Below are 16,641 nucleotides of genomic sequence, written 5' to 3' on the forward strand. Positions count from 1 at the left end.
ACAACCAGGATAGGGTGGAGATGGGGATGAGAAGGGCTGCACAGTAGACGGACTGAAAAGAACTGCAACAATTTTAAAGAATTGGGAAGTGGGACTGATGGATGAAGACGTATGGGAACAGCTCGTCCTTACTGAACTGAACTTTTTGTAGAGCAATTGTCTTTTTTTAAAGCATATCCGACTTATGCCTGCTGACAATAATAAAAACAACACCACTACATGAAAAACTAAAACTAAATTACTGAGAACTTACCGAACGATTTCGTCTCCCAGTAGGTCAAAAACTGGTGGAGACCACTCTCCTTGGCATTTGCGTAACAGTTAAAACAGAGGATCCTTTCAACTTTCTCCACTAATGAAGTCAACTGTCTTTTCACCTCTGTGGGCTCATCTTTCTTTCTTCCTTTCAAGCATGGCAAAAAAAAAGAGAAGTACAAAAGGTGCTTCTCACAGGAGTGGACGATGTCTAGATTTAAAGGTTCTGCAGCCTTAAGGTCAAGTCAACCTCTGGGATCAGAATAACAAGACGAGAGATGAATTACTCATCATCGTAACATAGAATTTGAAATATCAAAAGTAACTGTGGGAATAATATAAGCAGCAAACTGTGCAAAAAGACTTTGTGGCAGAACAAATGCTAGAGACATGAGGCCACTGTTGCTCCAGCAGTTAAAATCAGCTTGCATGGGAGGATTTTATTACTACACAACTATTGCAATGAAATGCATCAGCAGCTAATACATCATTTTTGAAAATAAGGTTGGGGAAAACGCTTTAAAAAAAACAAAACAATAACACATTTATCAATTTGACAGGGCTCCCACGCACATCCAAGGATCTTGAAGTAATCACGAAACACACGGTGTCCTGATTCACACCGAATCACAACTTGCCATATAAAAAATGGAAATCGTACTGTCCAATACGAGGCGCGACTGCTATCCCAGAGGTTTGCATTCCTCCATAAAGACCTGTCATAGTTCGACTTTGACGCCTTTCTGCAAATACGAACGCTTGGCCTCAGAAATGAGAAATGTATTCCTCATGGCCCTGCTGTTTGATGGTGTTCTGGCTGGTGGCTCAGGATCCAACATTTAGAGAAAAATAATATCAAATTTGCCTTGTTAGTCATAGTTACCAATACACCAAATCCTGTTTTCATGGGTGACTTTAAACCCCATCACATCAGAGAGCCGTTTGGGGGTTTCCCAAATCCTTTTCTTCTTTCCTCCTTATTCAGTCAGGCTGCTGCTGCTGCTGCCTTTGTGTGTGTCCACCTCTATAAAGACCAGCTTGAAGGGTTATTTTTCTTTGCTCAGGTCAAGTCGAGGACAGAACTTGGAGGATAAAGAATGAGGTGCAAATGATATATCGTAACAGCAACACCTGTGTGGCTTCTCCATTTTCAGATTATGGCAATGAAAACCAAACTTCCACTATGACTACAATGGCTGCGGCGGGGCACATGGCAAGTGCTCAGGTTAGCAAGGCCACTGGCAAGCTTTCATTGTCTTTCAGGCTTTCACTGTCTGTTTTTTTTGTTTTTGCTGCTTTTCTGTGAAATTGAAATAAACCTATTTTGGTAAACCTGATGTCGGTTGTGCACTTTATGTTGTGGCGCATGAGCTGGGTTGTAAAATAAAGCCTTTGCAATGTGTGAACCAGCTATTTGTGTAGTCAGTAATTACAGCCTCACAACACTATCCCGTGTTGCCCAAGCTCATTTAACACAGAATAGAGGAAGCGTTTATACTCTGATATGGATAACACAGTGTATATACATATATACACACACACACATATATAGGGGATGAATGGCTAACAGCTTGACATACACGCCTACACTAGTCCCAGACGAAAATTTACTCAGCGCATGAACAAATGTCTGACTCAAAAAATCTCGGAGGGACTTTTCTCTCAAATTGCAACATCACTGTGGGTAAAAAAAACCCACAAGAACACTGAGGTTTATGGGAGAATACGCTTTAGCAGAGGTCATTAAGTAAAAACCATCTATGTTATCTAAGCCTGAAATAGTGGTTTTTCACATAATCTATAACTTCCATGGGACATCGTGGTCGAAGGTTATGAGAATGGTATTGGGAACCAGTTGGAGATTGTTGCTGGAACAAAACTAGACTATAATTTATCAGTCTTTCATTAAGTCACGGTATGAAGCACCTAAAGCAGGTCCAGCCATTAATGGTGTGCACATTTAGTATGTGTGCCTTTAAAACGAGAACTATTTATTAGAGTTTTGTTTCATTGGCAAACGGGGAAACATGTTATATAAACATATATTGTGCACGTGACAATCAACTCTTTCTTGAATCTCGAGTCAAGGAGAGTTAACCTAAGGGTAATCACTGATACAAGTTGACTCTGTTTTGCAAACTTGTTGCCGGCATGGTAATTTACTACTTTTTAAGCAGATGTTGGTGGAATTCTTAGCTCCGCACACCCTTGATTTTTATTTTGTCGTTTTATTCTTGGGTCGAGAAACGATCACGCACAACACATGAAAATCTTGGTGGATAATTATGTTTTCTTTTTATGAATGAGAAATGTTTTCTAACAAAGAAATAATGAGCACCAGATTTCAAAAATTCACCTGACGTTTTACTCTTCATTTCTCCACCTCGCAGCGGAACGGAAAAGTGTGTGTTTGAAAACGAGTGAAAGCTTTTTCTTGTTTGGGAGCGCTCGTCCCGAAGCAAGTCCTGCGCGATGGTCTGCACTGACACATGACAGATGTTTGTGCAGCACGGATGGCCTTAATTACTGTTGATGTAACATTACAGGCTCTGGTGCACAGCTCTGTTTCTCGTGCACAGACCGATACTTCCGGAGGAAGGTAGGCGTTTTCTCTTTAAGGGGACAGTAAAACGAAGCACATGCTACTGGCATCACTTCGTCAAGGTTGAGATAATGACGGGCGGGCCGGGAGATTAGAGTGCCAAGGCTGAGAAACATCTAAACATCCACCTCAAAGAGCCGGAGAATCTGATATGTTTTTGTTTGGCTTTGTAGTACTACATCCCAATTTCCTCTTCAGCTCATTAAAATGCCCATGACTAGTTGAAGTGTAAACCTTCTCAATCCAGTCAGATTTGCCCTTTAGAGTCATAACCTCAAAATCAGCACAATCAAGCTAATCACACTACAGACCATGACTGTGAGTAGTTAAGGGATGAAAAATTGCCGATAGTCATTGGACAAACTCCAAAACTAAAGATAATTTTCAAAACTCTTTATTGATCATCTTCAAAGCCTTCACTTCCCATCATCGTGTTTCTCAACACCATCGCAGTCGCCGCTGGAGATGATTGCCGAGTAAACACAGAGCTAATTCAAGCAGCTCTGCTATTTTATTTAATTCCACTGTTGCTCATTGTCTGAGCTTTGCACACTCCCTTGCCGGCGACTTCAAAGGCGGCTCCCTTGTAGGTTGCGACACACTGGCCGTCCGTGAGCAGGTCCGGCTGAACCTGCTCCCACACCTTCTTCTTGGGGTTCAGCTCTTTGTCTGGTTCACCTGCAATCAAGATACGCGTTAGATCCATCAGGTTTCAATCCACACATGCTGGATTTATGGATCTGGGACTGATGTTTTCTGAACTTTTCGTGATCTGCCACGTCCTTGTATAACCTAATCTGCATTCATTCACTAAAGACGGTGTTAATTTATGATTTTTTGGGGGATATTTCAGGGTCAGCATTTACAGATAAAATCCATATGAGAAGCTAAACCCAAAACAAATTGCGATCAACAATTATTTTCATGATTTGTCTGGTTAATTTCTATTTTATTGCTCCCATATGAACTGTGAATGGGTATTCAATTAGCCTTTTTTCTCTCAGCTCTTTACAGCTGACATTTGTTCTTCACCATAATTCAAAACATCTCGGCTGCATTTCTCAGAATCTAAATACGCATCCAAAGAAAACTATTAGGTGAGGCTCTTGTTTTATGATGGCTTTGTTTTTGATGTTGCTTGGCACTTGTGGAGATTCATGGCCGGTGCTGGCTGGCTTCTGTCTGGTGTTGACTTTTTTCCCCCGCTCCACACAAACCATTCCAGGGTAAGAGGACACAAATGTGTTTCATTTCCCAAGGCCGCAATTTCGGCTGGTTTACAACCCAAGAGTGGCAACAATCAGTTTTGATCAGAAGCGTGAAAGAGGTTTTGATGAGCAACTTGCATACATTCTTAAGTTCGAGCACAAAGTACTGGGCCAGTTAGAAAGGGGAAATGTGAGCAATTACAACCATGTACTCACACCAGCTGTAATTGAATCTGCGCTATAGAGCTTTGGTGGGGTGAAAAGAGGGAAACTAGGAAGAGGACAAAACTTTCTTTCACCCCTTACTTCCCCATTAAACAGCCTAAATTTTTAACATATTGTTGGAAAACAAATAAACTTGGCATGCAAAAATGGAGTGTCCATAAAAAATGTTCTGGCTAAAGGGGGCCCTTGTGAATCAAACAGCTTTTAGAGAGGCTGTGACAAATGTACTGCAGGGCTGAATGCAGCTGGGCTGTTGGCTCTTGCATGGTCTAGCTTGATGACAGGTTCATAGATACTGAATAAGACTCACTTTTATATTGGTAGAACAATTAGGACACTTATCTTTCCGGCTAACAACAAACAAACAAATTGTTAAGTTCCATTCTTAGCAATTAAGGGTTGATTAGACTGTCAAGTCAGCAGTCACAGGCCATTTAGCCACCATCACCAAACAGAACAGAGGAGTCAACTAATGAGAGCTTTCAGTGGGGTCTAAAAATCCCACTGATTGATGATTGGTGTCTTCAGAGGGACGAGGGCTCAAACTGCCAAGTTGTTTCTGGCAGTCCTAAGTTTCAACGACACCCTTCATTTCCTAAAAACAGAGACATTTTGTGGAAATTCTGCGACACTGATCACTCACACTTACTCTGTGGTTAAAGAATAATCTCCAGTGCCTCTTTGGTTTGAAATGGTTGCAACATATATTCCTAAATCCTAATGACCAGTTTGATTTTGACAGATAACCTCCATAGTGATGTGGGCAATGGTACCTGGGAAGCCCTGGAAAGTGACTCTGTCCCCTGGTGCTGCTCCACTTGGAGGATCGAGGATTTCCACCTTCTCTGGAGAGCTAGCACACATGACCATAGCCTGGGACACCACTCCTCTCATCTTGGCCGGCTTCAAGTTACACAACAGGACGGCCATTCGGTTCTGCATCTGCAAACAAGATTAAATACATTCTCACAGCCCATGCACCCAGAAAAACCTTTAAATGCTGTGGTCAGTTTGATTGCACCGAGAAGTGACGCAGAACTTCATAAACCAACAAAAACAATCATAATGACAATTTCCAATTTCTTAATCTAAACTGTGTTCAAGGTTGTATAGTTTGTTGGCCTCATAAACCAAAGGCACCAAATGGGAAAACATTCGACGTTTGAGCTTAGAGACCGCTGTCACTTGGCGAACTTTAACAAAACTCTACAAAAGCTGAAAAATGGCATTTCATGGGATTATGTACTCCAGATCTCAGAAACAAACACAGCATCTCTTGACTGTTTTAAAATTGAAACATTCTGGTGATAGTTTTACATTTTTCATCTCTAGGCAGTTTTGTGATTGGTTTAAGATTAGTTTGGTATGCGCTATGATTAGTCAAAGACTTGTATTTCTGAATGGTGCTCATTATTTATCCAAAAGTACAAACACAAAATCATTGATGTGTCTCTTCTGTTTGCTTGATAAATAGATAACAGTTCCTATAATGAAGACGGCTAACAAGAAAGTCAACAAGGAATTTGATTTTAGATTTATTGCCTCTGTGAGTAATGGGCAGCAGTAGTTTTCTTTCTAAGGGCAGCCACTGAATCGGGGCGAGTTACTTCTGCAAAACAAATCAAGCAGCTAAGGAGTTAATGGTCTAGTGTTTGTCTGTTTGCAAGTAAAAGCTAGTGTCACTTCCCAGCATGATTTCTTAGGCATAAGCTAATTTTTTACTGGAATATTGTTTCCATTTAAATGATATACGACATCTACACGCTCCCTAGTTATGAAATGAGAAAAGACAAACTCAGAAATAATGATGGCCATAAAAGTAAATGATGCATTTCATTTAAGATAAAATATAGCATACAAATGAGTCTACTTTAGAAGAAAATCATATGAGGGACATAAAGATTGGTATTCCCAAAGGAACTATTAACACAATCCTAAGAAATCCCTTTAAATGGACCAATAAAATCCTTATGATGACCATCGGGAGACATTTATATGCTAAAGTATATACTAAAGATCACACTCAAACACAATCTCTGTTGGAATCCGTAAAGCTAACCCAAGTTTTATTGAATTCTGCATCTGCTTTGGTGAAGAGAAACACTATAGGAAGCTTTCTCCCTGGTAATTTCATCATCGGTTTACCAAGTTGTTACTGTACCTGGTCTAGCGGTATATGCTTGACTAGTCCGCTGACCACCGTCCTGGGAGAGGCCTCTCCCACATCGACCTGCTCCACATAGAGACTGTCGGCGTCCGGATGCTTCTCGGCCGTGATTATACGTCCGACGCGCAGGTCCAGACGGGACACATCCACCTTGGCCTCCTCTTGGCTGGGTGTTGCCTGCTTCTTCTCGGCTTTCTCTCCTCCTGGCATCAAAGAACAGGGTCTACTATTACACCAACAGAAAACACTCTTGAAAGCCTGTGTTTCAGTGCTGTTATTGTAATCGGTATGAATAAAAGCTTGGTATGACAGCTTGGTTGAAGGTTTCTGAAGATGTAACACCTCTCATCCGAAAAGGTTTCTTCAGATCTAAAGAGACTGTTGGGACTCCCAGGCTTTAAACCTCTTGTAGGGTTGTTGAGATTAATTTAGCCAATTCTCGACAACAGCAATATGGCCGCCAACTTCCCAACAAACACATGAGTTGTTAGTTTCACCAGGCTCGAGGCTTGAATCGGTGTTAAGCCATCCTGGGAGATGTTTAGAACTGAAGAAGCTTTCTAAATTAGAGATGAAACATCTTCAAGAGATTCAAGCAAATCCAGCGGTTGCATTGTTTTAAATACTTAAACACATCACGACTCGGATGACTGAGAGTCTTCACAGACGTCGGTTGAGCATTTTGTTTGTTAAAAACGAAAAGTCGGGCCGCAGCTATTCATCATGTGTCAAGAGAAAGGTTTTTTAAAGAGACGCATCTGTGACGGTTTTCATTGTGTTACAATAAACGCGCACGATATTTTAGGAAGTGTTTGTTTTAAAGCAGTGAGAACATTTGAGCCAACTGGTGTCTTTTCAAGAAATATTGCAGAAAACAAATCATAGTTGAAACAACACTGGCATTTATCGAGCATCTGATTTAATTTCCTCCGTGCATGAAAAGAAAGCCTTCCAGTTAAAGGCCGCAGGGTGGCATGCGTTTCATCTGATCCATGAGCAAATGAAGAATTTTGGAAAAGACAATTACTTTTTCACCTCTTCCCAGAATGCACAGCTCCACTAAATGACAATACCAATCCCCCCATTTGGCCGAAGGCGAGTGCTATGTGATCCAGTGACATAGCGGAATAGCAGATGCTTCCTCCCTGGGGACGGAGCAGCTTTCACTCGCCTGGTTTGCTTACACACTTTAATTCCAGTAGATTGCGGTCTTTAATCATTCGTCCGCACCCACACCGGCTCTTATGAATTCCAAACTCTGCCTTTGATATTAATTCATTCATTTTACCACCGAGTAAACTTTGCTCTGCTGTGATGACAGTACAGCGACATAACATTACCAGAACTCGTCTCCAGTTGCTCATGGGTCTTGTAGCCCGGCGAGCGATGACTGTTTAGATGAGGCGGGAACAAAGCTGCTCTAAAGAATGAGGTATCAAAGAATTCAACATTTTATCACGAGGCCGACGCCTGTTTCAGTAACAGTCCCGATGTCTGGATGTGAGCAATGCCAGAATCTCCAATGAATTTGTCAGTGTCCTTTTGCTTCCTCTTTCTAAATTATAAACACATCCAGAGCCGGCTGTTGCCTGTGCGTGACCGACAGTCCACCAAATGAGCTCAAATAGCATATTGCTGAAACAGAACTAAATATCTGAGTGATTTACTGCTAATTAGTCGATATTCATTTTATTTTATGCGGGCGTGTGCTCTAAAACGTCTGAAATTAGACAAAGATTCCTTAACTAATCAAACTTCAATTGACATTTTTTCCACTGAAGCTCAGAGATCTCACTTTCATTCTCACCTCATCTTAGAAAATAAAATAGAGAAGCAGGTTCACAAAAGGTCAGATTACGTTTAAAGTGTTCCGTCTAGCCAGATACTGACGGAAAGGTAAGTCTAGTAAATGAATCTCACAGTTGCGATGGATGGTTTTCACTTTTACTGCTTCAATGCACAACATTCACTCACCAGAAAGTTCATTATGTACAATAGTGAAAACGACTGTATTCTAAAATAACAGAGCTGCACTGAATCCACCTTCATGTCTGTTATAATGTTTAATTTATGTTGCAGACGCTTTAAACAGGTGGTAAATTAACTGCATTAATATTTTGGAGGACGCTGCTGTGGTGCTCCACTGACTAAAATAGGGTGGTGATGTGTTGGTACAACACATTACAGTTCAACATACCATAACCTTCATGAAGCTTGTAGGCTGTTATGCTTCTGCGTCAATTTCACGGCACAGCAACTGTGACAGCCCAGAAATGCCGTAGCCTGACGTGCACCTCCCCAGAAATGTTACTAGGTGTCGCGACAACGCAGACCACGAGAGCTGTGATTGGTCCGCTTGGTAGTAGTTTTAGAACTGATTGTTGTGGATCAATAAAGATGTAACACACTGAGGAGAGGTCAGCTGAGGAGATACAAAGATTTGTATGAGTCGACTTCGGTGAAATTTCTGAGAAAGTTTCAGTCGCCATTGTTGAAAGAGAAGCAGGAAGTAGAAACAAAAATGAACCTGACTGGGGAAAAAGACACAGAAAACGCGTTTGGGTGTTGTTTTTACAGAGCGAGCCAGACTGACGAGCGCACAAGTATAAATGGCTCACACTGGCGTAGGCTACGTGTGTAGGTTATGGCGTCTAGTCCTGCAGTACCTTAAACGAGAACTTTAGATTCGGTGCAGGACTGTTATCTCAGAAAACATTTGTTTTCACTAGTGCATCTAATGAACTGACAAGTGAGTGTAAATCTGCAAACAGAATGAAAATAAACTAATAACGCAAACGTTGCAATAGCGAGTCATGTTTTCATTAAATGTGAAAACCTCAGAGAATTTTTAACAAAAGCCTCAGTTTGCCACATATACACCCGTTACCTTTTTTCTCTGGCTTCTTCTTTTTACTCTCTTCTTTGGGCGAGGGTTTCTGGGCAGCAGCAGCGGCAGCAGAGGAAGCAGAGGGTGCTGGACCAGAGGGTGTGGGCTTCGAACTGCACTCAACACTGGCGTCATTAGATGGCACGGCTATCTCCCGCACTACAAGAAGAACATGTGCAACATGTTAGTCAAACAAAATGGTTAAACAGTGAATCATAGATGCTACGTGTTGCCTTTTCTGACTGTTATCATCTGCGCAGGCTCGTCCTATCCCAAATTCTCTGCGAAAGCAAGGGAATATTTACATGGCTGCAAAACAAAGAACATTTACATTACTACTTCTTCTTAGTTGTCCCTTTTCACGCACAGAGCTGGTCGCGTCAACATAATAACACAATGAAATGATACAGGAGGAGCTTTATTTACACACCCAGTGGGAGGACTGCTCTCCTGATGCAAACAGTTTGGATGGGAAAATGACAGTGTCCAAGCTGATGAAACAAGGAAATGGAACCATGAAGCTGGGAACAATGTCCTACAATAACTCTCTAGAAAAAAATAACCCCTCATTTAAGGCGCCTGATGTTTGGAGGTCCTACAAAATCGAGTGCCTGTGTCTGACAAACATCGGTCTGCAGGCACACCACCGTCACCATAATACTTTTAATTGCCTTAATTCTATGTTAGGACCTGAGATCAGGACCTTTCCGGTTTACCTTGGAATTACAGGCAATGACCTCTTAAACCCCTGTCATTCCCATTTAGTTTCCCCGTGAGGTTTTCTTTACATTTAGAGCAAAACTGGATGATATTACATGCAATACAAACGGTGAGTTAAACATTCAGCCACAAGATGAAATGGCTGCACGGATGTCTTGGGTATTATGTGGACGTTTCCCAAAATTTCCCAGAATTAACCCTGACATATTTTATATACTTGCAAAACTGTGATATCGGTTAGACTAGCTGCACTAGTCAACGTGGCTCAAAAGTAATTATCACCCAACTTTGTAGATGCTTGGATTAAGCTGCCTTATGCATCCGTTTTTTCAACACTGGACCCGCATTCATCAGATGGCCGGAAACCCTAAGAAAAATGCATCTAACATTTCTTAAGGTCTGCTGGATGTGTGAATATTCAACTATCCGTTAAGTGTGGTCCAAAATATTTAGTTTTCCGTGGGTTTGATGCAGCTACCGAAGTGATTTTCGAACAAAGAAGGCGTCAAAGGGAATTTGATCACTATCTTCCATTGTCACCAAACTGTTGTCTCTTGGCTGCAGAAAAATCAATTCTCAGGCCATTATTATACTCACATTCCTATTCTAATCTCAATAACAAATCAGGAAAAGAGATTGGATTTCCTTTCAAAAGGGTCCATATTTACACATGTTTGGATGAAGCTATCGAAGCCACCTTAAAGGCATCGAAGAGAAACCCCCAACAATAAACACCACAATTACATACAATGTGGAAAAACCTCTTGAGAGTACTGGAACGTTCCTAAAATATATTGTGTTTTGTTTCTTTTTGCAAGGTTAAATTACTTATTTCTTCCAGCCCCCTTTCATCCCTGCATCTTCTTTCTGGAAAACATTAAATCATCTGAGTGGTCGGGCCCTTGAATGTCAACGTATGTCGGAGGCACAACAGATGACACACATGCTGTCCCCATCACACTAATGGAGACTCTCGGAGAACTATGGAGGCTGATAATAAAAAAAAAAAAAAAAAAAAAGAGAGAGTTTCTTATAATGGGCTGAGGCGAGAACGCACAAGATGTTATCATTGATAGCATAAACCAAACAAAGGCTCTAATGAGGAACAACTGACTTCAAATGCTGCTAAGTCAGACTCGCACAACCACTTCTATAACTAGATATAAAGGATAACAACATCAAGGTCTTCTTAAAAGACAAACAAACATATGATCTGCGACCCTGGGAAAACTCGACATACCTCCCCTCCTCTTTTCTTTCTCCAGCAGCTGTTTCTTCAGTTCCTCGATGTCACTCTTTAATTTGGCATTCTCCACCATCAGTTTCTTCTCCTCTCTCACGCTGGCCTGGACGACTGAGACACGGAAGAAGTCAATTTCAACATCCCACCAGACATTTCAAGAACTGTTTAACAAGTACAGAGTAAAATATGTTGGCTACTGAAATTAATTTTGTGCCTATTGTGGAGATTAAGGGTAAAAAAAAAAATAAAAAAAAAAAAGACATCCAAAAGTACTTCTTAAACTCCTACAGCCTTTATTATTTGTCCCAGTCTTAACAACCAAGCATCTCGTACATAAATGTAGCCTATTTGGACAAATGCGGAAATATAACCTCACTATTAAAGATAAATGTACTTCATCCTGCTGACATTTTGTCTGTATAATGTATAATCTTTTTTTTTGTGTGTGCATGTCTTACTGGCTTTCTCCTTGAGTAAGTGGATTTGCTGTTTGAGGTACTCGATGATCTGGTCGGCCTCAGCAGCCCGTTGCTCCAGCCTCAATAAAGGATTGTGACTTGACATCTTGACCAATGAGCGAACTAAAAACCTGCCAGGAAGAAGAACAAAAACAGACGATCTCAATACCACAAAATGGTTTCGGTAAAGATCAGGGCCAAACAACAATGTTTTTATTAGTGCAAAATGAGTCAGTTCTGCCTGAACAGTCAGTCACCCTACCCCTTGTTTTAAACAAGCTTGTGTGACACTAAGAGATGGCACTCTGAGCAACATGCTTGGCATCTCCACAGATATGTTTGAGTTACAAGGTTTGCATTCCAGCACAACTCGACCACAAACTACAGCCTCCGAAATGACCACAGAGTAAAATCAACTGCTCTCAGATAGTCTCAACAAAGACTGAACATTGTAATTTCCACAAACGTGGGCTGAGTTCCAGGTCTGCTCCGACTGTAGAGCGTCAAATTGTACTATTTGAGTACACACACAACGCCGTGGTTGCGTTACAATATCCTTATGTAATACTACAGCAAAGACCTGATTGGGTTACCTTACAGAGCAATTATATTCATATATTTTTCATAATGTGCAGACTCAGTAGATATAAACCATGTAGTGATGGGATTTTTTGGATTGCTGTACTTAGACTGGTTTGACTGGAGAAAACTTTGACCTCTGTACAAAAAGCATGCTGAGAAAGAACAACAGCTGTTGATTTTCACTTAAAGAGAGTGGAAGATCTTGATTGATTTCAAACAAAGTCAGATTGGTCAACTTCTTGGTTGAATTCCAGCCTTTCACAGTAACAAGTGATAAAATGACACCCAGTCCACCCTTGTTACTCGAAGAAGAGGAAAAGAAGGATTTTTTAAAAGGCTGAGGCACGGAGAAGAAAAACTTCATACACATATTACAGGGAGGTGCTGGAAAACAACAGCTGGCCCAAGATGAAAACAAAATGTTGGGGGATGAGGAAATTAGAAACACAAAAGCGCTGGAGTTGATAAAATCAAGGATCAAAGCTTTTTTTTTTTTTTTGGAGAAACTGAATTGATTTAAACAGGACCAGTGGTGGAGTAATAACAAGATCCATAAAAAAAGAGGCTGATCTCATTTGGATAACCGCTGAAAAGTGGATCCTAGGGTCGAGGTATGGTCTGCAGCATAGAGATGGAAACAGCCAAATGTGTTAACAATGTGAAACATGATGTAGGCTTTCAGTCATCCTAATTTACCTGTCTTCACTCTATGAAACACAACATCTTTGAGTTTGGTTTGCAATAGTACATACAGTATATTTAACAGGTTAAAAGTCATCTTACATTCACACACACGCTCATATTTAAATAATTCGGATAATCACAGACAATTAGACACAGGCTGCACAAGTGGTTTGAATCATCTATGTAAGTCTGTCAAATAAACCGCCAGTTTGCTCTGGTATGGTGGTGATGTGTAAGCAGACCGGTCAGGATAACAGTGTTTCCTCTTTTCATGGTTTAATTCCCTCGGATACTTCAGTACCTACCTGTCTGCCAACCAGGCCATTAATGAGCGAAAAGAGAGTGCAGCGTGCCAGCACCACCTGAAGGCATTAGAGGGCCCTACATGTTTTAATTTAAAAGAAACCACGAGGAAGTCAACCCTTCAGAGCCAGATGTAGTGGCTTTAAAAAACAATTGCTTTCCTACTTGGATTTTATTGGGATAAAACACAGGCATGATTGGCAGTTTTATAATAAATCTGTAGTCGTAATTACTAGTACTTGTGCCTGACTTAACCCTCTGATGCATACCTCGGGTTGTGAGCAATGTTTTTTCCCAATTAGGCACTGAGCTCCCCAGTGTTCCTCAAACCATGAAATGTCAAGAATGATTTAAACGAACATTGTTTGTCCAGTGCTTTAAAATTTTAAATAATAGCATGCAGGACGGAAATTACAGAGGGAAACATGGTAATTTCCTGTTTGACGACATGACAGCTGTGTTGTCTCACTATTATAAAGCCTAAACAGAGCCACGGTGACACAGATGTATCTGTCTGGGCTGCAAATGAAGATGTCCCTAAGGATCCTGATGACAAAGAGTTTTTGCGTCATTCAGTAGTTAGATCATCAAGCACGGTCAATTAGGCCATAACGTACCTCATAGGGCTTTTATTCCTATGTCTCTGGCTAAGTGTTGGTAAAAAGCTACTATGTCAGGATGAGACAATGCAAGATAAGGCAGTATTAACATGAAATATATCCGTCTACTAAAAAACTGACATATAAATGTAAAGAAAATACCCTGTGGTTTTGTTATTGTTAATAATATGCTGTTAAAGGGTTACAAGGAATTTTATTTCAATATATGGTTTAATATGCCACTTACTGCCCACTTCATTAGGTACACTAGTGAAAATAAATAAATTCTAATATACACTCACCGGCCACTTTATTAGGTACACCTGTCCAACTGCTCGTTAACTTAAATTTCTAATCAGCCAATCACATGGCAGCAACTCAATGCATTTAGGCATGTAGACATGGTCAAGACGATCTGCTGCAGTTCAAACCGAGCATCAGAATGGGGAAGAAAGGTGATTTAAGTGACTTTGAACGTGGCATGGTTGTTGGTGCCAGACGGGCTGGTCTGAGTATTTCAGAAACTGCTGATCTACTGGGATTTTCACGCACAACCATCTCTAGGGTTTACAGAGAATGGTCCGAAAAAGAGAAAATATCCAGTGAGCGGCAGTTCTGTGGGCGCAAATTCCTTGTTGATGCCAGAGGTCAGAGGAGAATGGCCAGACTGGTTCGAGCTGATAGAAAGGCAACAGTAACTCAAATAACCACTCGTTACAACCGAGGTATGCAGAAGAGCATCTCTGAACGCACAACACGTCGAACCTTGAGGCGAATGGGCTACAGCAGCAGAAGACCACACCGGGTGCCACTCCTGTCAGCTAAGAACAGAAAACTGAGGCTACAATTCGCACAGGCTCACCAAAATTGGACAATAGATGATTGGAAAAAGTTGCCTGGTCTGATGAGTCTCGATTTCTGCTGCGACATTCGGATGGTAGGGTCAGAATTTGGCGTCAACAACATGAAAGCATGGATCCATCCTGCCTTGTATCAACGGTTCAGGCTGGTGGTGGTGGTGTAATGGTGTGGGGGATATTTTCTTGGCACACTTTTGGGCCCATTAGTACCAATTGAGCATCGTGTCAACGCCACAGCCCACCTGAGTATTGTTGCTGACCATGTCCATCCCTTTATGACCACAGTGTACCCATCTTCTGATGGCTACTTCCAGCAGGATAACGCGCCATGTCATAAAGCGCGAATCATCTCAGACTGGTTTCTTGAACATGACAATGAGTTCACTGTACTCAAATGGCCTCCACAGTCACCAGATCTCAATCCAATAGAGCACCTTTGGGATGTGGTGGAACGGGAGATTCGCATCATGGATGTGCAGCCGACAAATCTGCAGCAACTGCGTGATGCTATCATGTCAATATGGACCAAACTCTCTGAGGAATGTTTCCAGTACCTTGCTGAATCTATGCCACGAAGGATTAAAGCAGTTCTGAAGGCAAAAGGGGGTCCAACCCGGTACTAGCAAGGTGTACCTAATAAAGTGGCCGGTGAGTGTAGTCCTGCACTAAATCTTAAATTCATAAAGGTTATGTTATTGTATTCTGCATCTGATTTAACCGTATTTTAAATTTTTGGAGGCAATGGTTTCTAGTACCACTTAACTGCACTGTGTTGTATGGACACACGTTTCTGTTATTCTGACAACAACATTGTAGTTAGTGGACAGAAACACGTGTGTGTTTAATTCAATACAGGTTAACAGCAGCACGAATTACATCCTTACTACCTTTACTACACTGTTTCAACATAAACTGAAAATTACAGCAGTCCTATATAGTATAGGGGTAGATTCGGTAGTGTACCTAATGAAGTGTCCGATGAGTGTATTTTTGTGAGTTAAGTATGATGGACCTTTTCTCATTTTCCTTTTCTAGTGTTGTTTTTTGTTTGTTTTGTTTTACACCACTGTGTAGAATTTATGTTCAAACCTTTTGCGTTTCTGGCTCTTGTCAACAGAAAATACACAATTAATAACTCATTATTAGCAAAGGAAACAGACTATTTTCTTAAAAAGTCTAATAATCTTATACTAATACAGTGTCTGACAATAGTTTATGAGACGTTGCAATAAAACTAAGTATTAAGCAATATTTATCACTAGATTACAATCAACTAAATACTGTGATGAATGGGTGTCACTTAACATTAGTTAACATTGCGTCAGTTAAATCAGGTAGCTATTAGCCGGGTCAGACAAACAACTCTGCACTGGAATCTACTTCATTTTGGGCTAGCTCTCAAGCTGCTAGCATTGGTACGTACAGAGAAATAGAAATAGAAATAGAAATAGTTAGATCAAGCAGTAAAATATAAGCATTTTAAAACTTACATGGACTCAAAGGAGCAACCCCAGCACGTTTCGGGGAGGGCTGGGGACTTGACAGCTGCTTCTCTCCAACGTTAGCGGACAGGCAGCTAGCAGCTAGCCGCAGGCAGCCTCTTTCAGGACCCCGCGGATAGATGGATGCTGTATACGGATGCGACGTAAGCACGTAGACGTTGCGTTTGTCTTCCCTAGCCACATGTTCTATAGATCGACTGCTGGCGACCAGATTTAGGAGTCCGCCGCAATTGCCGGTATATAATTTCTAGTTTGACAAACTATCTGGTCGCAAACAATGAAATTCCGATTCAGGAACAAGTTTGTTGAGAATTTGATATTTTAAAATAGCGTTTTTAAATTCCAC

The 16,641-nt window shown here is 41.1% G+C and overlaps 2 protein-coding genes across 3 annotated transcripts in view; one reads left to right on the top strand and one right to left on the bottom strand.

Annotated features, from left to right (window-relative positions):
- Positions 1-3,241: 3,241 nt before the first annotated feature.
- aimp1a (aminoacyl tRNA synthetase complex interacting multifunctional protein 1a) lies at positions 3,242-16,402 on the bottom strand. Of its 2 annotated transcripts, none has more exons than XM_084559279.1 (7): positions 16,284-16,402; positions 11,766-11,896; positions 11,305-11,418; positions 9,345-9,503; positions 6,452-6,657; positions 5,064-5,232; positions 3,242-3,535 (listed from the first exon to the last, which is right to left on the bottom strand). In XM_084559279.1, coding segments are annotated over exons 1-7 (948 nt in total). In that variant the 5' UTR covers positions 16,286-16,402; the 3' UTR covers positions 3,242-3,368. The 2 variants fall into 2 exon arrangements, with proteins under 2 accessions (XP_084415405.1, XP_084415404.1); XM_084559278.1 differs by having other exon boundaries at positions 6,452-6,660.
- Positions 16,302-16,641, top strand: part of tbck (TBC1 domain containing kinase) — a 49,472-nt gene continuing 49,132 nt past the window's right edge. Inside the window, exon 1 of the mRNA XM_084559260.1 lies at positions 16,302-16,438. Within this exon, the coding sequence (XP_084415386.1) occupies positions 16,415-16,438 (24 nt within the window). The 5' untranslated portion in view covers positions 16,302-16,414. The remainder of the gene's footprint in view (positions 16,439-16,641) is intronic.

The sequence above is a fragment of the Chelon labrosus genome, assembly GCF_963514085.1.
Source record: "Chelon labrosus genome assembly, chromosome: 2".
NCBI lineage: Eukaryota > Metazoa > Chordata > Actinopteri > Mugiliformes > Mugilidae > Chelon > Chelon labrosus.